Here is a 22918-nt window from a genome sequence, read left to right as displayed (position 1 = left end):
CAATCACAGCACACGCCGACCCAGCTAACCAATCACAGCACACGCCGACCCAGCTAACCAACCACAGCACACGCCGACCCAGCTAACCAATCACAGCACACGCCGACCCAGCTAACCAATCACAGCACACGCCGACCCAGCTAACCAACCACAGCACACGCCGACCCAGCTAACCAATCACAGCCGCACACGCCGACCCCAGCTAACCAATCACAGCACACGCCGACCCAGCTAACCAACCACAGCACACGCCGACCCAGCTAACCAATCACACCGCACGCCGGCCCAGCTAACCAACCACACCGCACGCCGGCCCAGCTAACCAATCACAGCACACGCCGGCCGAGCTAACCAATAACAGCACACGCCGGCCCAGCTAACCAACCACACCACACGCCGGCCCAGCTAACCAATCACACCGCACGCCGGCCCAGCTAACCAACCACACCGCACGCCGGCCCAGCTAACCAATCACAGCACACACCGGCCGAGCTAACCAATAACAGCACACACCGGCCCAGCTAACCAATAACAGCACACAACCCAGCTAACCAATCACAGCACACGACCCAGCTAACCAATCACAGCACACGCCGGCCCAGCTAACCAATCACAGCACACGCCGGCCCAGCTAACCAACCACAGCACACGCCGACCCAGCTAACCAACCACAGCACACGCCGACCCAGCTAACCAACCACAGCACACACCGACCCAGCTAACCAATCACAGCACACACCGACCCAGCTAACCAATCACAGCACATTTTGTATTTCAGAATGCGGGCCTTCATTTGATACAGGAACTCTTTGAGCCGTTCGTGCCAGACTGGGGAGATGGGTGTTGTTGAATCTCGAGAGAGGTGTTGTAATAATGTTTTTTGAACAACCTAGAATGAGATCCTGTTCTAATAGACCCCCAAAACAAAATCAAGACTTTGTAAAAGAGCATATAGGACCCCTTTAAGAGACTTAAGTTTTAGACACCATATTGCCTGTTTTTGCTCTATTTCGACAACAGACACTCCTAATAACTCCAAACACAGCCACAGTACTGTTTTGCATCGCTGAGCAACATGACAATGTTTCGTTTCTGAATGAATCAACTGTTGAAATGATTCGGTTCAATCACAATAATGACTCACTTATTAACAGTGACTTGCTGCACCTACCGGTGGCTTAAATTTTACATTTAATGTATCTTTTCTTTTTCTTTTTTAAACAATTTCAAATGTCAGTATTCAACATTTTTTGTTTAAAATATCGAAACATTATATATGCATTTGTAACTGCAGGTTAAAGCATCCCGTGTCCCTCTGCTGCATTAAACAGTGTGACGTCTAAATGCCTCTTCAGATGTACTTCTGTGTTTCCTCTGCATTGCAAAGATTCATTTTGTTGATATTTATACCATTTGCTTGTCTCATTATTCTAATTGACTAATTACATGCAAGATTTTGCCTAAAAAAGTAAAAACGCACAGTTTAAGAAAAAAATGGCTTTAAAAGTGTAAAAAATGCTCATGAAAGGTAAAAAAATCTAGTTAAGCTTATTGGTAGATTAATTTCTGTCACTTTTGTGAACTGAACACCACAGAATAAGAAAACCTCATACATCGTTAGATCCACATATACTCAAATACTGAAAAACTGGGAAACGCTGTTGTGTGACGGCAGTTTAACCGATTATACAAACAAATGTTTATTATGAGGTAGAGTTAAGTTATTTATTAGTCAGTTACTTATTGACGCTTTTATTTTTATTTTTGAATAACATGACGCTTCCATAACGCGTTCGGATCCAGTATAGCGTGATTTAAAGATCTGTTTCTCTGGCATTCCCAAAGACACGTAAAATATAATACTGTGGCTTGGCATGATACACAGTCTAATGGTCTAACGAAATCCAGTTTTAAACATCTTTTACTGTAACGTTACCCGTTTTATGGCCCTTATATTAGCTATTTGAGCCAATGCAGATGAATGAAGTTTTCTCAGGACGAGACCGCCCTGATTGTAAAGCAAAACGTGATTGGCTATAGCGAGATCATGCTATGATTGGTCAGCGAAATGTGGCTGTTATCTGATTGGCTTGAGTAGACGGTGGGTGGAGTCCAGGTATTTGTGGATTGTCAGCACGTCTTGACGCAAGAAATGTTTCACAAATCACAATTTACAGATAAATGCCAGGCAAAGTTGTGGTTCTGACACAAATATATATTTGTGAATATGTGTTTTTATATTCAAATCTCATTTTATTTATTTGTGAATTTAATTCATGTTTGTGAAACTTTGTGGATCTCATTCTAATTATTTGTCAATAGTTTTAATTTTTGTTAATCTCTTTACATTTATTTGTAGATCATAATCTATTTATTTGGAATTAAACAACAATTCTATCTACATAGAAGGGAAAATAAACAGACATGCGTCACAGCGGTGAGGACCTGCGGACAGGAAGTGACGCGCCATAAAAACCACAGAAGAAGTGTGAAACCGCCCGCCCTGCGTGTGACGTCAGCAGCGGAAGAGGGCTGAGAGCGGATGTTTACGCTGGTCACATTAAACGCCTAAAACAGATCACTTTTAACAGGTATGTATAAAATATAGAGACTGGCACGATCCAGTATGACTCTCTAGTGCTTCTGGTGTGTGTGTTCGTGTGTGTGTGTGTGTGTGTGTGTTTGTGTGTGTGTGTGTGTGTGTGTGTGTGTGTGTGTGTGTGTGTGTTCGGTCGGTCGTGAGCTCGAGGGCTAATCGCTGCTAATTATGAGATCCGCGGTGCTAAAATAACGAATAAAGAAATAAATACTCGACTACATTACCGACTTATGTTATTGATTCTTCAACTGGGAATATAGTGATTAGCTTTATGTTCGATGATTAGAGCTGCTCTGTCGGAGAATGAGAGTTTGGCCTGCTGGAGTCTGTTTACACACACACACACACGCGCGCATATATATATGTGTGTATATATATATATATATATATATATATATATATATATATATACACACGAACACATATACAGATACACACAACCATATATATTATATACATATACACAAAGGGGCTGGTCATATAATTAGAATATAATCAAAAAGTTGATTTATTTCATTAATTTCATTCAAAAAGTGAAACTTGTATATTATATTTATTCATTACACACAGACTGATATATTTCAAAGGTTTATTTCTTTTAATTTTGATGATTATAACTGACAACTAAGGAAAATCCCAAATTTAGTATCTTGAAAATTAGAATATTGTGAAAAGGTTCAATATTGAAGACACCTGGTGCCACACTCTGAGTTCATTAACTCAAAACACCTGCAAAGCCTTTAAATGGTCTCTCAGTCTAGTTCTGTAGGCTACACAATCATGGGGAAGACTGCTGAATTGACAGTTGTCCAAAAGATGACCATTGACACCTTGCACAAGCAGGGCAAGACACAAAAGGTCATTGCAAAAGAGGCTGGCTGTTCACAGAGCTCTGTGTCCAAGCACATTAATAGAGAGGCGAAGGGAAGGAAAAGATGTGGTAGAAAAAAAAGTGTACAAGTAATAGGGATAACCACACCCTGGAGAGGATTGTGAAACAAAACCCATTTTAAAAATGTGGGGGAGATTCACAAAGAGTGGACTGCAGCTGGAGTCAGTGCTTCAAGAACCACTACACACAGATGTATGCAAGACATGGGTTTCAGCTGTCGCATTCCTTGTGTCAAGACACTCTTGAACAACAGACAGCGTCAGAAGCATCTCGCTTCAAAAAGGACTGGACTGCTGCTGAGTGGTCCAAAGTTATGTTCTCTGATGAAAGTAAATTTTGCATTTCCTTTTGAAATCAGGGTCCCAGAGTCTGGAGGAAGAGAGGAGAGGCACACAATTCACGTTGCTTGAGGTCCAGTGTAAAGTTTCCACAGTCAGTGATGGTTTGGGGTGCCATGTCATCTGCTGGTGTTGGTCCACTGTTTTTTTCTGTGGTCCAAGATCAACGCAGCCGTATACCAGGAAGTTTTAGAGCACTTCATGCTTCCTGCTGCTGACCAACTTTATGGAGATGCAGATTTCATTTTCCAACAGGACTTGGCACCTGCACACAGTGCCAAAGCTTCCAGTACCTGGTTTAAGGACCATGGTATCCCTGTTCTTAATTGGCCAGCAAACTCGCCTGACCTTAACCCCATAGAAAAATCTATGGGGTATTGTGAAGAGGAAGATGTGATATGCCAGACCCAAGAATGCAGAAGAGCTGAAGGCCAATATCAGAGCAACCTGAGCTCTCATAACACCTGAGCAGTGCCACAGACTGATCGACTCCATGCCACGCCGCATTGCTGCAGTAATTCAGGCAAAAGGAGCCCCAACTAAGTATTGAGTGCTGTACATGCTCATACTTTTCATCTTCATACTTTTCAGTTGGCCAAGATTGCTAAAAATCCTTTCTTTGTATTGGTCTTAAGTTATATTCTAATTTTCTGAGATACTGGATTTGGGATTTTCCTTAGTTATCAGTTATAATCATCAAAATTAAAAGAAATAAACATTTGAAATATATCTGTCTGTGTGTAATGAATGAATATACAATTTTCAGTTTTTGAATGGAATTAATGAAATAAATCAACTTTTTGATGATATTCTAATTATACGACCAGCACCTGTGTATATATACACAGTCACACATATGTGTGATGTATGTATATTTTTTTTTTATATATATATATATATATATAATATATGTATATTTTATATATGTTATGTATATTTTATATATGTGTAACATACATATACACACACATTTGATTGTTTTTATTTGGATCTAAAAGACATTACAAAGAAAACAAGATCCAAATACTCTGGGAAGGGTCTTTGGTGAGGTGACAGATCTACAATTCATGGCTCACATACTTGTACAGGTTCTTCCATTTATAATACTCAGCACATTAAGGATAAACAAAACATCTCCGTCTCCATATTTGCATGCTCCCTATGGTGGCTGAAACAGAGCAGAATTTTGCAAGCCTTTTTGCTTCCTTTTCTTGCAGCCCCCCCTAACTGCATCCCCCTGATCACATTCTTATGGACATGGCTTAAACTTCCAAATACCAGAATTATTAATTTACAGTTGTATCCAAGTTGTTGAATGAGATCTACCAGTGGTTGATATTTCAATAGTTTAGAATAGTAGCAAGTATCCATATACAGGTCAAAACAGCAGCCCACCTCAAAGATACATACAGATTTCATAACCTCATTTATAATTACAATGTCAGGAGTATTTGGGATATTTTTAAAGTAATCACTGTCAGATGTGTCATGATGAAACCAGTTAAATCGTTCAGTGCTATGCTTTTATATCTTACTATCATGTCCACAGATTACCTTTTGAAAGTCCTTTGCAACCAGATCAACCAAACGGTCATGTCTGGCCACATAAAGTCCTTTATAATTGTAGCATCTGTTTAGTATATGAGCAACCTACTTCATTTTCCTGCTGAGTTGGATGTAATATACAGTAGGGTTCATGCTTTGATGGATACCATGTTGCCAAATTATACTTCGTTGGAAGACACTGTAATCTTGCTTTAATCATGAAAGTTAGAATATCATCTGAGATTGAAAAGTTTGTCAAGACAGAATGAGACACTGAGTGGTCTGCAAATTGAAGTAATGCGAGTTTTCCTTGTAATCTGAGACCTGTCCAGTGCTGTCCGTTTTGGGTCTGTCTAAGATGAAGAATTGAGGCTCTTGCGTGTTTAATCTGCAGCTGGTGAGGTGTACTGTCTTTACTGAAGATCGTCAGGGTGGAAACCAGCGGATCGGTCATTATATTGTCGCTGAGAGTAACTACTTCTCCGTCGGGTCTCGTCCAGGACAGCTGTATTCCTGTACAGCAGCAGAGATCATTTAAATTTAACCAATCGGAGCGCACTCCAAATCCGGCTGCTCTGATGTCTAACTTTCCATTCTGCTTTAGTTTAAATCCAAGAAACTGGGACTCGTTTGTAGAAGCAGCAGGTATTTTGCGACGCTGTAGATGTAAAAACAGCGATTCGCGTGATAGTTCTCTAACAGTTATATCGTCATTGTTGAGCATGTTTAGAAGATGTCCTGTTCTGGAAGCAGTGTAGAGCCATTCAGTGTTTGGAGCACCGAGACCTCCGTCTCTACGCGGCTGAAAGATAATGTCCTGAGTTGTACGACTATTAAAACAAAATCATTTCCTCACCAGCTTCACCATTTCGTTGTTCATCGCTAACAGTGTACATTGTGGAATATGCACGTTCGGGAAAAGGTGTTGAATTTTAGCCGCTGCGATCAGCCTGATGGCTTTGATTTTCATCATTATGGGGAGTGGGGGAGGATCAATCATCCCAAGTCTTCGAGTGTACTCGTGACACAACTCTGTGATCTGTTCCTCCCAATCGCCACTGATGTTAAATTTATGACCCAGATAAGGATATGTTTCGTGGCGTTCATACAGTCGGATGGGTTTCTGCATTAATGAAAAGGCAGGGGGTTTATCAGACTTTGCTTTACTGCGTCTTTCATAGAATGCAGCACATTTTGTATGTTTGATCTCTAAACCTGACCAACTTATGAACTCATCTGTGCGGAGGAGCATGTTGGAAATAACACTTTCATCTCTTGAGGAGATTTCCACATCATCCGCATAGCCTTGCACTGGGTTTGGGGATTGCACACCTGCTGGCGCGCACTGGCACAACCACTTCATCCAGGAGTTAATCGCCAGAATGAAATTGATGGCGCTCCACGGGCACCCTGTTTTGATGCCAATTTTAAGTGGTATGGGATCGGTTAGGGCGCTTCCACATGTGACTTGGATGTAAGAGTTATTATAAACATCTTTAATTACGTCTGCATACAGCTGTGGTAGTCTTATTTCGTCTAATGCGTGAAACATGACATCATGGGGCAATGTGCCAAAAGCATCATAAAAATCCAAAAAGACAGTGAAGAACTTGGTGGATGAGTGTTTGAAATCATCTATTCCGGTTTTAAGGCAGAAGACATGTTCGTTCATCCCCTGCCTATTGATATAAGCTTTTTGCTTTGGTGAAAGTATTCCTGTCTCTACTAACCAAGGAGGTATTCGTGACAGCATACATTTCATAAACACCTTATAGACTGTAGGTAATAAGGAGATGTCTCTCCAGGTAGACGGGTTGTCAGGAATATTATCTTTTTTGGGGATACGATGGATCAGGGCCCCTTTCCACGATTCTGGAACTTTACCATTCGCCAGACAGATGTTAAATATATTGGTCAGAATTGGATATACCATTTGTTTAGTTTTCAGCGTTTCATAAGTCACGCCATCAAGTCCACTTGCTTTATTATTGGGGAGGTCTTTAACCACTTTCTCAACTTCAGTAACAGTGAACAGCAAAGTGTTAAGTTGGCTAGATTGTATGGGAAATAATGATCCAGTCCATGGCGGTGCATTTAACACGCGTTCAAGCCTCTCAGGCGCGCATTTAGAAGTACAGTAATTCTGCACAGATAATATATTATTTGCGCCGACTGGTACATTTGGGTATGTACTGTTGTTAAGAATAATTTGGATTGCTCTAGATTTTCTATTCTGCCATAAATATGCAAGTTTATCTTTGCCCAGCTGTTTTTGTTGATGGGTTCCACTCCGTGGCACCCCCAGTGCTGGCTGAACGATCCAGCCGGCGAGGGAATCCACGGTCTGGGCCTCAGGAAGGCCTCCGCTAACTCTCATTCTCTTCAGTATACGGGTTGTGAACTTCAGGAAAGGTAATCCAAACTGCCTTCCATTTCGCCGGGTGATTGTAAAAGTTCCGTTCTTAAAGTAAACTCCATTTAAAATGCGGATGAGTCTGATCCATTTTGTCGGTGTTTCTCCTGAGAAGAGGAAGTTATGTTTATCCTCGAGGTGTTTCGTGTCCAGGGTCTTTCTAAATGCTCTTTCCTGATTTTGGAATAAAATCCACTCATCCTGGCCCAGTGTTCTTACAGTGGTCAGAAAGTCTGTATAGTTTTCACCCGCTGGGTGCTTGAGCACAGGGTCGTGAATAGTCCAGCTTTGTTTCTGTTGTTATAAGGCACATTGTCAAAAGTAGTAGCCAAAGGTCAACCATGTCAAAATACACTTCCCTGCATTAACGCTGGCAGTTACAATGGGTGTTGCTGTTGGAGAATCATGCAGGTGTGCACTCCAGTGCGGCCATGACACACACACACACACACACATACATACACACACATATGTACACAAACATACATATATATATATATATATATATATATATATATATATATATATATATATATATATATACACAAACACACACATTCAGCCATCCGCTGGTGTATTCTCTCTCTCTCTCTCTGTCTGTGTGTGTGTGTGTGTGTGTGTGTGTGTGTGTGTGTTTTGTTGTCCGTGTTCCCCTCCTAGTGTCTGCTAATCAAAACTCCCAGTGATTTTCAGCTGAGCGACAGGACAGTGCCATCAGATGAAGGACTAGTGTCTTTCACCATCTGAAGATCGAGACGGAAGCTCTTCTGTTACGTGTTAAATAGCAGCCATTTTTAGTTCAAAAAAGTTTAAAAAGTTCAAAGCTGAAAGACTATTTTGTATTGGCACTGATTTAACAGCTTCTCTTTGGATTCATGGCTTTCTCCACATTCCCAGCATCGCCGGAGTGATAGTCTGTGAATCGTGTCTCGTTGAACTCTTATCGTTGGTGATTTGTGACGGCCGCAGTGACCAGAGACTGGTGCTGGAGTGTTCAGGTCTCGTCTCGTTGAAGCACTGCTCGGTCTTGATCTGGTGCTTGACGATCAGCTGGTCCTGCAGAAACTCAAGGCCAGTGTTCTCGTGAAGGCAGCACATGCTGTACAGCGCTCGGGTCGTTTGAGAGCAGGGTCAGGATCTACACTGAGGCACATTTGACAGTGAAGCACTATGCATGAGTCGGGCTGCAGATGTGAATTTACTCTCTCTAATAACAGGAACATCTAAAAAAAAACAACTGCTTTTTAAACGGTAAAATGTAAATATTCTCTTCATGCGACTGGTGACAGATAAATAAATGTAATTATATGATAGCTCACGAAAATTGTGAAAAGCCTTTTATAATTTGACATTGTCAGATGTGTAGCGCTGAGTACACTAAATCATTGGTGTTGGCAAGTACAGTTCATATTGTGCATAACTGATCAGCCCTCATTCACGACATTTTTATCAAACAGATTAAGACATAATTGACAAATTTCTGTTTGTTGCCTAAATGACATCATAAACTCATGCATTTAGAGCCTTATCTGCTAATCGACACAAATAATGCTTCTTTATGACAGCGGTTGCTTCATCTGTGTGTGTCAAACTCATTCTGACGCACACGCTGCTCGTCTTAGTTTATCATCATGCAAAGATCATAAAGCACACGCATGATGTTGAAACACTAAACATTAACGGTAGGATACGAGAAAATGAAAAACACAAGTGTTATGGAGACGTACAGTCCACAAGTCATGAACATTGACTTTAACATGTGTTATACGTTTAAATGCAGTTTAAAATGAGCTACGGTCAGTGTCATAAAGAACAACGGGTCTGATGCAATGTTCACTTTTTTTTTTTTAATTGCAGGATGATTTCATGATTGGAGAGAGTGAAACACTCTAGATACCTTGTATTCAAATTACATGTGCCATAACAACACCGTTTTATAGTTTTACAGGAATTTGCCAGAAAAAGAAAACCGTGTTTGTATGCATTGGACAGTGCAGTTCTGGATCCGCTGTTTCTCTGAGCTTGTGGTTCTGATGCGCTGTCTGTTGTTCTGATGTAGCTTCCAGATGTCTGAGGACGTCTTCGAGAAGTTCCTGGCTCCAGAAGAGCCGTTTCCGCTGCTGTCTCAGAGAGGGAACTTCAGTGAAGATGCAACTCTGGACGTCAGTGACTTCGGGTGTCAGCTGTCCTCGTGTCACAGAACAGACCCGCTTCACCGCTTCCACAGCAGCAGGTCAGTGTTAGCCGTGTTCAGAAGAACACCTGCTTCACCCTCTCGCTGCACAGAAGATGTGCTGAACTCAACTACAGGAGATCAGTGTTTCCCAGCCCTGTTTTACAATTAATCAAGATTAAATACACCTAACATTAAACTTTATCATTATACATATCTTTTCAAAATAAAGCCTTTGTATTAGTGCTGCACGATTATGACAAAAATCATAATTGACGATTATTCCCTTGAAATTGTAATTGCGATTTATTAATTACGATTATCACAATTTACACTGAATGATGTTAATGCCATTGTTTGATGCAACTGCGTGCCGTATTTTTATATGAAAATAAACAAGCTGAAAACACTTTAGAGCTTTTCTGTAGCATTAAGCCTCAAATGTCACCTATACATCGGATTGGTTTCTTCTACTTTTTTCTTATAAAAAGTAAAAATATGAATGGTATTATAATGTTGTACTAAAACTAATATTAAAATAATGGGAAAAACCCTTAAGATAACGAAAGAAAAAAATGCATCTTAAGCACGCAGAATAACATACGTGTACTTTGAACGATTACGTAATTGTGGCATCCATAGTTGTATTACCAAACATGTATGGCTGTGTAACTCCAATCAAGCTGCTAGCAGGAGCATCAGTTCAGTTGTAGTGTTATTTGACCGTTCAGATGGCAGTGTTCCCGTGAGTGGGCGTGGTTTCAGCGCAGACAGCAGACACGCCCCCAGCAGAGAATACTGCTTCTTTTTTTTTTTTTCAAGATTTTGATAACTTTTTTTTTTTTTTCTTTCCAATTTGGCTGGGTGGTTCATAAAACATTTTTCTATGGTTTGACAAACTTGCAACATATTGCTTTACACAGACTTTAAAAGAAAACTCCTTTCGTGGTCCAAAATAGAAAGAAGGGTTTACAATAGGGCTGTGCAATATGGACAAAATAATCATATTACGATTTTTTTTTTAAAATTGTTTTTATGAATATTGCAATTGTGATTTTATTTGCGATTTTGGCAATTGTTTTTGCTTTTTTAAACATGCTACATTCTAAATGTATTCAGTGCACAAGAAGTGCATAACAAAACCTTTCACAATGAAATAACAGTGTTGACAGCTTGATAAACAAAACATTAATAAACTTGTCTTTAAAACAGACAACATAAAATAAATGAAGGTTAACTAACCTAAATTCCATTCATAACAATAAATAAACTTCAAAGTTGTTTTTCAGTGCACACATTTCATAATGAAATAACATACTGTACAGTAGTATTAACTGCTTGATAAACAAAACTGTAATAATTTGTCTTAAAAACAGACAACATAAATTAAGATTAACTAAGCTAAACTCCAGTCATAACGATAAACAAAAACTAACAGAATTCAACCCCAAAAATAGATGGCTCTCTTAAAGGTTTTTTGCCAGAAAAACCAGCATGTCCACCATTTCTGGTTTGAAGCATGAACGGTGACATGTCAGCACATTTCCCCAGAACTAAACTCTCTCTCTGAAGGTGAGCTGCTGGCAGGAATACAGAGACACTTTTGTGCAACCTGCTCATTCTTGGTAAACGTATCTGAAGGTTAAAAAGTGTTTATCTTAAGAGATGGCAGTTTCATCCAGTTTACATACATTAACTCACCTTGTGTGAACTCATTTCTCAGACATGACCCTGGCCTTAATGTTTGGAAATTTATCCTCATCAGTGTAGCTGGTTTTGAATCTTGGATCCAAAAATGTTGCTGTATCCAGAAGCTCTTGGGTAGTTTCATCCTCATAATGTTTGTTGATGTAGTTAACCATCAACAAGTTTGATGTAGTTGCGAGGTAAGGAAGCAAGGAGATGAAACGAGGATGCACAAATAAGAATTGAGAAGCACCCCATATCTTCACAACACTTTAGCTTATTGAGATCACTCACTCTAGGCCTCCGGCCTCTGTTCACTCAAGCCGCCCGCGGCTCACTCTAGACTGCGGCTCACACTAGGCCTTACCTCTGCTCATTGAAGCGACCGCAGCTCACTCTAGGCCTCCGGCCTCTGCTCACTCAAGCCTGCCTCGGCTCATTCTAGACCGTGGCTCACTCTAGACTGTGGCTCACTCTAGGCATCCGGCCTCTGCTCACTCTAGACCATGGCTCACTCTAGACTGCGGCTCACTCTAGACCGTGGCTCACTCTAGACTGCTGCTTACTCTAGGCCTCCGGCCTCTGCTCACTTTAGACCGTGGCTCACTCTAGGCTTCCGGCCTCTGCTCACTCTAGACCGTGGCTCACTCTAGGCCTCCGGCCTCTGCTCACTTTAGACCGTGGCTCACTCTAGGCCTCCGGCCTCTGCTCACTCAAGCCTGCCTCTGCTCACTCTAGACCGTGGCTCACTCTAGGCCTCCGACTGCGGCTCACTCTAGGCCTCCGGCCTCTGCTCACTCAAGCCTGCCTCTGCTCACTCTAGACCGCGGCTCACTCTAGGCCTCCGACCGTGGCTCACTGTAGGCCTCCGGCCTCTGCTCACTCAAGCCTGCCTCTGCTCACTCTAGACCGCGGCTCACTCTAGGCCTCCGGCCTCTACTCACTCTAGACCATGGCTTACTCTAGACTGCGGCTTACTCTAGACTGCGGCTTACTCTAGACCGTGGCTCACTCTAGACTGCGGCTCACTCTAGGCCTCCGGCCTCTGCTCACTCTAGACTGTGGGTCACTCTAGGCCTCTGGCCTCTGCTCACTCTAGACCATGGCTTACTCTAGACTGCGGCTTACTCTAGACTGCGGCTTACTCTAGACCGCGGCTTACTCTAGACCGTGGCTCACTCTAGACTGCGGCTCACTCTAGGCCTCCGGCCTCTGCTCACTCAAGACTGGCCATGGCTCACTCTAGGCCTCCGGCCTCTGCTCACTCCGTGGCTCACTTTACTCTAGACCATGGCTCACTCTAGACTGCGGCTCACTCTAGACCGTGGCTCACTCTAGACTGCTGCTTACTCTAGGCCTCCGGCCTCTGCTCACTCTAGACTGCGGCTCACTCTAGGTCTCCGGCCTCTGCTCACTCTAGACCATGGCTTACTCTAGACTGCGGCTCACTCTAGACCGTGGCTCACTCTAGACAGTGGCTCACTCTAGACCGTGGCTCACTCTAGACTGCGGCTCACTCTAGGCCTCCGGCCTCTGCTCACTTTAGACCGTGGCTCACTCTAGACCGCGGCTCACTCTAGGCCTCAGGCCTCTGCTCATTCTAGACCGTGGCTCACTCTAGACTGTGGCTCACTCTAGGCATCCGGCCTCTGCTCACTCTAGACCATGGCTCACTCTAGGCCTCAGGCCTCTGCTCATTCTAGACCGTGGCTCACTCTAGACTGCGGCTCACTCTAGGCCTCCGGACTCTGCTCACTCTAGACCGCAGCTCACTCTAGGCCTCCGGCCTCTGCTCACTCTAGACCGTGGCTCACTCTAGACTGCGGCTCACTCTAGACTGCTGCTCACTCTAGACCGCAGCTCACTCTAGGCCTCCGGCCTCTGATCACTCTAGACCATGGTTTACTCTAAACTGCGGCTCACTCTAGGCCTCTGGCCTCTGCTCACTCAAGGCCGTGGTGTGTGACGCTGTTTCGTTGAGAAAGCAAAACTACTTTACTTGGCCTTCCAAAAGAGGACACAACTAGAAGTCATGTTTATATCACGTTTATAATGGGTTTATGCAGGGTTTCACATACATTGATTTATATGTAGTGGGCCACCACAATATCTAATCTGACCGCCACAAATAGATTTTCAAAATGGCTTTGACTTTGTTGAATAAACATGAGCACTGTACGTTTAAAAATCACAACACACTGGATAGCTGGCCAATCAGAGCACACCTCGCTTTTCAGATCGATGAGCTTTGTAAAAATCGACGCGTTTCAGAAGGCGGGGCATAGAGGACAAACAATAATGTACAGTATGTGGAAAATAATGTGTTTTTTGAACCTTAAATCACACAAAAACACATTTCAATACAACAAATACACAAAATAATGTTCTTTTTAGCAGCATCATATGACCCCTTTAAAACTTCTGAACGGTTTGGCCAAAAATGACAAGACTGGTCTCTTTAGATTTAGTGCGTCATACTGAGTCGAATGATACAAAATTTCCCATGTCTGCTGTGGAGGAAATTTTAATTCTATCTGAAATATTAATATTATTAGTATTTTTTGCTTCACTGTCCTAAAGAGTTTTCTTCAGACTGTCTCTGAGTGCTTCACAATGCTTGAGTTTTCAATGAGCTGAGACAAGTGTGAGACAGGAAATGCTATTTTAGCTTCTTAGACGTCCTGGCTTCTTAGAAACGCACCTGGAGGACATAGTTGGACACCAGTGTTAATTTTGGCATCAAATTTTGATTTAATTTTAGTCATAGTCTTTTAACTAAAATGCCATTTAGTTTTAGTCATATCGTAGTCATCTGATTTGTTTTTTTTTTTTTAGTCCAGTTTTACTCAACTAAATATCATAAGATTCAGATTTTCAAAAATCTAATGGGTTTCCAAATTCACTAGGTTTGATATTACGGTTTTATCATGATAGACACAAATTTAACTGCGGTGACACACAACATGCCTTTGTTAAAATTAAATAAAACCACTTCTCATAAAGGACAAGAACATGGTCTTCTTTTCAAGGAAATACAACTGGTTATATTATGCATTCCTTATAACAACTTGTTTACCACATTCTTCATTCTTTAAAAGCTCTTAAAGCTCTTGAACCCCGGTGATTGCTGCTTGCAACAATATTCATTCTCTGTTGTTATTATTTCAGGTTTCTGAATGGAGAGTCTGTTGAAAGTATACTTTCATCCTTGTTAGATGAGGAGGTGGTTTTGGTGATTGGTTGATGACACATTCTTCTTCCTCCATGTGAAATTTATTTGCCTAGTCTAAAGTTACAGCAGTGTTTAAGTTTGGCCTGTGCATTATTTACTTCTCAAACCACTACCAGAGTCCAGACATGATGGCAGAAGCTTGAGATATCATGTATACATTCATTTATATGTAGTTGTGTGAACTGTTGCACTAAAATATCTGTAAAGTAAGAATACTTATGTCTGTAGATAACCAGAGAATGGATGTTAATGTTGTGTAAAAAAAAAAAAAAAAAAAAAAAAAAAAAAAATATAGGCCTGTAAACCATGGCATGTGTTCTAGTGGGCTTAACTAATGGTGCTGCATAATCGGTTGAGTTAGTCCACTAACACCCAAAAGTGTAGCAAACCTTTAGAGGGGTGAGCAGACATTAAACTGGATATGCTGTGCACGAAAAACCTCAGGTCACTTTACACTAGTGGAAAATGCATTTCTATGAACAGACACCTCTGAAAAATAGTGGAAGTCACAGATTGAGCTGCTGCAGTGCACAAACCTGAAAACAACTCAACTTTAACATGTCTTGGCCTGTCAGGTGCTTTGACATGTTTTCCCAGCACACAACTTACATTTGACATTTCCTCTTTAAATGTCAATTCATGTGAGTATTTCCATTTTGCATGAAAATACTTGACGTTACAGATGTCTCTAAATGGGTGAGAGATACCAGTCAAGGCTTTGCAACTAATCTGACTAAAATAATGATGTTAAAGGGATGGTTCACCCTCAAAAAAAAAATGTTAAAATCATGATATGAAGACTTTACTCACCTTGGTGTTGTTGTAAAGTTGTCTGACCTTCTTTCTTTTCACAAGACAAAATAAGAAATTTAAACGTATCATGCTTGAGCTTGTTTATATAGTGACCACCTTCAAGCTGTAAAAAGTATCATAAAATGATCCATACAACTCCTTCCATATATTCATATGATGGTGTTAAGGGAAAACAACCTGAAAAATCATGTATTATTATTTTTCAAAACCTGCAGCAGCTTGCTCTCCTGTGCGCAGGCATGAGTGCAAAAACACATTCAGCAAAACACGAGCTCTGTTTTGAGAAATTAACCCTAACACCTGTAAACCACAAAAAGATTCATGTGCTGAGGTGAATATCTTTGGTTTCAGCTAGTGATGGGAAAAACAAACCTCTGTGAAGCGTCGAATCAATTGAACCGATTGCGTCACTGTTTCGAAGTGTTCAAAAGCACGCTGGTGACACTTGCTGGTCAAAACTGAGTAAATGCAACAAAACATTCATTAAAAACAGCTTTTGCTAACCCAGTGCAAATTATTTATTGAAGTATAATATATTAAATGCAAATAAAATAGTGTTAAATGTAAAATGTCTGTATTATACTGTATATGTGTGTGTATATATATATATATATATATATATATATATATATATATATATATATATATATATATATATATATATATATATATATATATATATATAATATTTTAAAATTAAATTAATTTAATTTTACATTTTAATTTTAAATTAAATTTTATTTATATATATATATATATATATATATATATATATATATATATATATATATATATATATATATATATATAGGGCTTGTTTTGTCTGTTTTATGAAGAGCTGTCTAAACAGGCCAGTAAGAGCCTATTAACTACTACTCATCGTTTTAATTGCACAAATGTCTCATTAAAATGTCAACAAACTGCTAAAGCTGATCTGAGATCAGGTAGAAACCGCAGACGCTGGTTCAGGGGTTCGATCTCACTGAACTCGCCTGATTCTTCACTGCCCCCCAAAGACCAACCATTGAGATTTCTAAACATTTCAAAACAGTTATGACGTAACGAATCCTCGTTTACTGAAATCACGTGACTTTGGCAATTTGATTCGCTCTCCGAACCACTGTTTCAAAACACATGATTCACAAAAGTTTTCGAAGCTTCACGGAGCGGTGGCCACCACTGAAGAGAGTTCAGCACTGACCGCTGAAGCTGGACGTGATACACCACCATTAGCTTTGCACGCTCATGGGATGTGAAGTCCGGTGTCTTGTGGTCAGTCAGTGATGTGTGTGTGTGTGTGTGTGTGTGCAGGTGGCACCTGACCTCCTGCGGCACCAGCGTGGCCAGCTCGGACTGCAGCGAGGAGCTCTTCTCCTCCGTGTCTGTGGGCGATCAGGACGACTGCTACTCGCTGCTGGACGAGCAGGAGCTGGCCTCCTTTGACCTCTTCCCCGAGGGCAGCGTGTGCAGCGACGTGTCCTCCTCCATCAGCACTTACTGGGACTGGTCAGACAGTGAGTTTGAGTGGCAGGTGAGTGTCTGTGTTGATGTGTGTTCACTGTGTTTTATCTCTTAAGCTGTGGATGTCTGTGTTGAAGAGCTGTGGTTGTAGTTAGCAGGCAGTGATCTCGCCAGCGGCAGCGATGTGCTGTCAGACATCATTCCCAGCGTGCCCAGCTCACCCTGCCTCCTGTCCAGAAGAAGAAACAAACCGCACCGAAACCTGGACGAGCTGCCCTGGAGCGCCATGACCAACGACGAGCAGGTCTGAAACTCTGAAGTTTCACTCAAGTTAATCAAATTTTAGATTATCATGCTCATTATGTAATTTGTAATGAAAAATGTCTAAACAGACATAATTAGGAAAGAAAGGACGCAGTCTCACTGGGTTTGTGTGTGTTATTCTGTTTCCTTGAAGTCAAGTTTCTGTTAGTGTCTGTGTGAGCTCACTTGGTTGACTTTCATGTTTCAGGTGGAATATATTGAATATTTGAGTCGAAAAGTGAGCACAGAGATGGGACTTCGAGAGCAGCTTGACATCATAAAAATAATCGACCCGAGCGCACAGATTCTTCCGACAGACAGCGAGTTCATCATCGAGCTGAACTGCCTCACAGACGAGAAGCTCAAGCAGGTGATTAATTACACTCACTAATGACTGGTGTCATGGATGATTGAAGATTCTTCTGGTTGAAGGCGATTTAATTATAGTGCAAACAAACAGCACTCATCCATCAGTGTGGCCACGTCAGCTTATTAGCAAGCTATAACAGCACTCTATAACCATCTAGGTGTGGCCACGTCACTACCAGACTTCATTCGCTCCGAGCACAAACAAACATATCAGAGTCTGTGCCCATTTCTCTTTTGTTGAAATGCCAGAAAAATCATTAGGTCTGGACATTAAGTGAAAGATCATGGTTCAGGATTAAGATATTTTGATCAGTAGATCACTGTTAATGAAATGAATAGTAATTTAATTTTTCTTAAAAAATTATATTATAAAGAGAAGAAGATAATTTATTCAGGAGCTCCCAGTGCAGACATACATATCATTTAAGATCATAAAACACTTCTCTTTTTGCCAAAAAATCATTAGGATATTAAGAAGATGATATTTTTCTCAATATATTAGACTTTTTTTGATTAGTAATATGCATTCCCTAAGACTTCCAGATTTTCTCAATATTAGATTTTTTTTATCTCAGACAAACAGACAAATATTGTCCTCCTAACAAACCATACATCAATGGAGAGATTATTTATTCAGCTTCAGATGATGTATACATTGACCCTCATGACTGGTTTTGTAGTCAGTAGACAGAAAGAGTCAGAGTTTTGGCGTGGTCAGAAAGCGACTCGTCCTGACGGCAGGCCAGTGCAGGAGTGGTGAAGTGTTTCCAGCGATTGTCTCTAACAGCCAGATTAGATCCATTAGATGAGCATCAGATGGTGTCAGCTGCTGTAATGCTTCCACTGTTGTCTCAGGTGCGGAGCTACATCCGTGAGCACAGTCGGCGGCAGCAGCGCAGCGTGAAGAGGAGCCTGGCGAGCAGCGTGAGCGCTCACAGCAGCAGTAACACCAGCATCACCAGCAGCAGCATCAGCAGCAGCAGCGCCTCCACCGCCTCCAGCATCAGCCGCGCTCACAGCGACGGCAACCTGGCCTCCGCCGCGGAGAGGATACGAGACTCCAAGGTACTCCAGCACTTCTGCAGCACAGCAGGAGCATGACACGAGACCGTCTCAATGCAAACACAGTTTGATCCGATTCACAGGGAAATGACTCTCATAAGACAAGTTCTCGTCACTGTATAACATAATTAACAGTAACTCTCACCGATATCTGTTTGTTTTTATTTAGTTCACATATGTGTTCAGATATTTCTAGATATGAATGTTTTAGATTTAGATATTTGCATATAATCCACACGAGAAGTCAGTCCTGATTAAATGTTTGTGCTTTAGCGGTCAGTGAGTGTTTGCTTATCTTCAGCAGTGAAGCTGTCGACGGTAAGTAGGGTTGGGAACCGAGAACCGGTTCTTATTCAGAACTGGTACTGTTTTTTGAGAAAAACCGGAACCATGAGCAATTTCTACGTTTCAGTTTCGAAAACGGTTCTGGTGCAACATGTGACCGAGAGCTTTGAGCAGCCTTGTGCTGGTGTTTCCCGTAAAGGATGTCACAAACCGCCCTGCCGCTTTAACTACTGAGCACATTGTTTCCACAGACACAGCCAGCCTCTTTCTTCAATGACCTTTTGTGTCTTGCCCTGCTTGTGCAAGGTGTCAATGGTCATCTTTTGGACAACTGTCAAGTCAGCAGTCTTCCCCATGATTGTGTAGCCTACAGAACTAGACTGAGAGACCATTTAAAGGCTTTACAGGTGTTTTGAGTTAATTAGCTGATTAGAGTGTGGCACCAGGTGTCTTCAACATTGAACCTTTTCACAATATTCTAATTTTCTGAGATACTGAATTTGGGATTTTCCTTAGTTGTCAGTTATAATCATCAAAATTAAAAGAAATAAAACATTTGAAAATATCATCAGTCTGTGTGTAATGAATAAATATAATATACAAGTTTCACTTTTGAATGGAATTATTGAAATAAATCAACTTTTTTATGATATTCTAATTATATGACCAGCACCTGTGTGTGTGTATATATATATATATATATATATATTAGTAAAAACATTTTTATCTGCCTCTGAGTGAGTACTTTGCAAGGGTCTGCATTAGTAACTGAAATGAAAGCCATGCGCTGTATTCGTGAAGATTAAATGACTGCGGATTAAATTTGTAAATTCAGACTGTGTTCTGCTCACTTCCATTTACACTTTATAAGAACTGCTTACTCTTGCTTGGAACAAAACCAATTAATATTTATCTCTTAAGTTGGCAAGAAAAGAAAAATCACCCTTTGTATTTTGTAAATGCATGATATATTTATTTATTTTTATTGTGAATGACTGGTCCATGTATTTGTTTCATTTAGTAAGGGTTACAATATTTTTTTTTTTTTTTTTTTTCAGAACTAGACTGAGAGAACATTTAAAGGCTTTGCAGGTGTTTTGAGTTAATTATTTTAAACCTCATGCCATTTACTTTAATTAGATTCAGACGTGCCAAAGACACTGTAGAACTGAACTGAAAGTTGAAAAAAAGACTTGTAAGATGAATAGTTTAAGATGGACTGATAAAGATTGTTGGCCAGTCGATCGGTGCATCCCAGCTTGAAATGCTTTGCTGTTCTTACCAATAAAAGCTGATGGTGTTTTCCAGAAACGCTCCAAGCAGAGGAAGCTGCAGCAGAAGGCCTTACGCAAGCGTCAGCTGAAGGAGCAGAGACAGGCTCGTAAGGAGAGACTGAGCGGTCTGTTCCTGAACGAGGAGGTGCTGTCTCTCAGAGTCCCGGAGGAGGAGGAGGACCACTGCGACGACCTGGACGTGCTGATGTGACCCCAGTGACCCTTCAGTGTTCCTTCTACGCCTCCTCCACACCGCATTCATCAGTAGTTATGATACTAATAAAGTCTGTCGCAGTAAAACACGTCTGAAGTCACCCTTCATCAGTCACACAGTCAGCGGTGATCTCCATCACGTTACAGTAATCCCAGTAATGAAGTATTAAAATACACCTCGTCAATCTCGGTGCCAGTGACGCTTCACAATTCTGAGTACAACAGCAAACATCTGTTATTAAACATGAGGAAGTACATAACCCTAATTGTATATGACACCAAGTTTAAACCGTACTTGGTATTAACCATACTCTGGAAAGAGACCAGAGCATGCGTTTGAGTAATTATTTCTCCTCTGTAAGAATTTGTTAATAGTCTTTAGTCAAAGGTACTAAATGATAGGAAGTATGATTTACACGTGATGAGCGTGAATCTTTAGAGACTGTTAAATATGAAGAGCATCAAAATTAATATATTAGATTTACATAAAAAACTAAATGCGTTCAACCCTTGCCCAGAAAACACCTTTTTATAACAGCACAGTTAAATTTGCATTGGACATATGCATTATACCATAACATCTCAAACAACACAAGCTCTGACACACATTCTTCAGTAGTGACTACGCGCATTGAAAGGACAAAGAAGAACGTTTAAAAATGAATTTCATCACGTCATCACTGATTTTTTTCATAAACTGTACATAAATTATAGTGTGGTTATTGTGTGTAGAAGTACATACATGTTGAACTCCGGCGTAGAGGGAACACTGACAACTCCGTCGTCTCCATGCTGTTTCTACTTTACACTGATTTGAAACTTTTTGACATTAAAATTTCATATGAAAATCTTATAGTGCACAATAACTTTAAACATGTTTGTTAACCTGCTATTACAGAAATTATTACTTGTGCTCTCCTAGGCAGATTGGAGAAAGTAATATTTTATTGTGATTATGTTTATGTAATATGTGTTTTAGAATGGAAGCGATGGGATGCTTTACTGTAAAAATTACTCATTCAGTTATTACATCTTGTCTTTTGTTTGGGTCAGAACTTGCTTGCTTAGTGTTTTGTTTTTTTTAAATTTTAAATCTTTCTTTGTAAATTTAAGCTTCATTTTATTGAAAATGTGCAATTCAAGCAATGATTTCCACCCAAAAAAATATTTAGCTGAAATGTGTCTAAAGAACATATTTTTATTTCTTACATCATTCTAAGACATCTACTTAGATATTTTAATCCAGACATAAATGTAAATGTATAAGGTGAAGTTAGTTAACTGCTTTGCTGAAATGTCTGAATATTCTTAATTTTAACAGAATAAAATTAAATTATGACGACGCTGATGTGTGAAATATTTTGAACAGACTGCTTTTGTGTCAGTTGATCATATACTGTCTTGACTTGAAATAATTTCAGCGTTTAAATCCACGATTACTTGGATTGTGTAGTCTTGACATTCATGCGAGTAATTGTGCTTTTTAATGTTTATGAACATTTATGTAGAATCTTGTTTATTGACCTTAATGCTGAACGTCAGAATCGTCTCGTCAGAGATCCTCCAGCTGCAGTCCGGGTCGTCTGGATCTTACCCAGTATTCAGTATAGCTCTCAGGAATCAGTTCTCAACACTCGTAGCCAAGTGCAGGAGTGAATGCTCACTGTAGGTCATCAGATCTCCACAAGAAAAAGATTGAACTCATTTCACATAAAGCCGAAGAGCCTCGTGAGCATGGTCCGTATCCTCTTGACTAACGTCTGAACCTAACAAAATGCTCACGCCCTCCACAAGTAAAGCCCAGTGGTAAAGATACTTGTTTGGAAGTATCCCCTTCAGGACTGTTATAATAGAGCCAGTTCTGCCATGTATGTGATTTCCAAAACCTTCGCTCAACAATAGACCGGGAAAACATGCACTTTGTTGTTTATGATGAGAAAATTCACGAGAGCAGAATTCAGTCATAAAAAAAACTCCAGCGTTGACTCATCTGAACGCTTCTGATTGGTCACTTCATTCATAAACGCAACAGAATCATCACTGAACAGAGAGAACTGACTCTGAAGAATGATTAAATCATGAATGATTGGCATCGCTGGTTCATTCGACAGAATGGGACACAATAGGTAATAACTGCTGGACTATTGGCAGGGAAAGTGTTTCTCAGCCTCAGGTCAGTCAGAGCGCTCACAGTACACAGTGCAAAGACACTTTTCATTTAACTGTCTATTTAAGATGAATAACCTTTGGTTTTTAGTTA

At 40.6% G+C, this 22918-nt stretch overlaps 1 protein-coding gene across 1 annotated transcript; it reads left to right on the top strand.

Moving 5' to 3' along the window:
* The first annotated feature begins 2431 nt into the window (after nucleotides 1-2431).
* LOC109092585 (protein FAM199X-like) lies at nucleotides 2432-22000 on the top strand. The gene is made up of 7 exons (XM_042769674.1): nucleotides 2432-2591; nucleotides 9847-10020; nucleotides 17003-17222; nucleotides 17304-17456; nucleotides 17664-17825; nucleotides 18680-18889; nucleotides 20480-22000. Exons 2-7 carry the CDS (start codon nucleotides 9854-9856, stop codon nucleotides 20654-20656), a joined length of 1089 nt encoding a protein of 362 aa, XP_042625608.1. The 5' UTR covers nucleotides 2432-2591; nucleotides 9847-9853; the 3' UTR covers nucleotides 20657-22000.
* The last annotated feature ends 918 nt before the right edge of the window (nucleotides 22001-22918 follow it).

This window comes from Cyprinus carpio, chromosome A14, assembly GCF_018340385.1.
Source record: "Cyprinus carpio isolate SPL01 chromosome A14, ASM1834038v1, whole genome shotgun sequence".
NCBI classification, from domain to species: domain Eukaryota; kingdom Metazoa; phylum Chordata; class Actinopteri; order Cypriniformes; family Cyprinidae; genus Cyprinus; species Cyprinus carpio.
This window is presented reverse-complemented; position numbering and strand designations above follow the sequence as displayed.

Coding starts and splice junctions, on each gene's coding strand:
- LOC109092585 (XM_042769674.1), top strand. CDS start 9,854: ATGTCTGAGGACGTCTTCGAGAAGTTCCTGGCTCCAGAAGAGCCGTTT. Junction 17,223..17,303: donor ACAGTGAGTTTGAGTGGCAG/GTGAGTGTCTGT, acceptor CTGTGGTTGTAG/TTAGCAGGCAGTGATCTCGC. Junction 17,457..17,663: donor CCATGACCAACGACGAGCAG/GTCTGAAACTCT, acceptor TTCATGTTTCAG/GTGGAATATATTGAATATTT.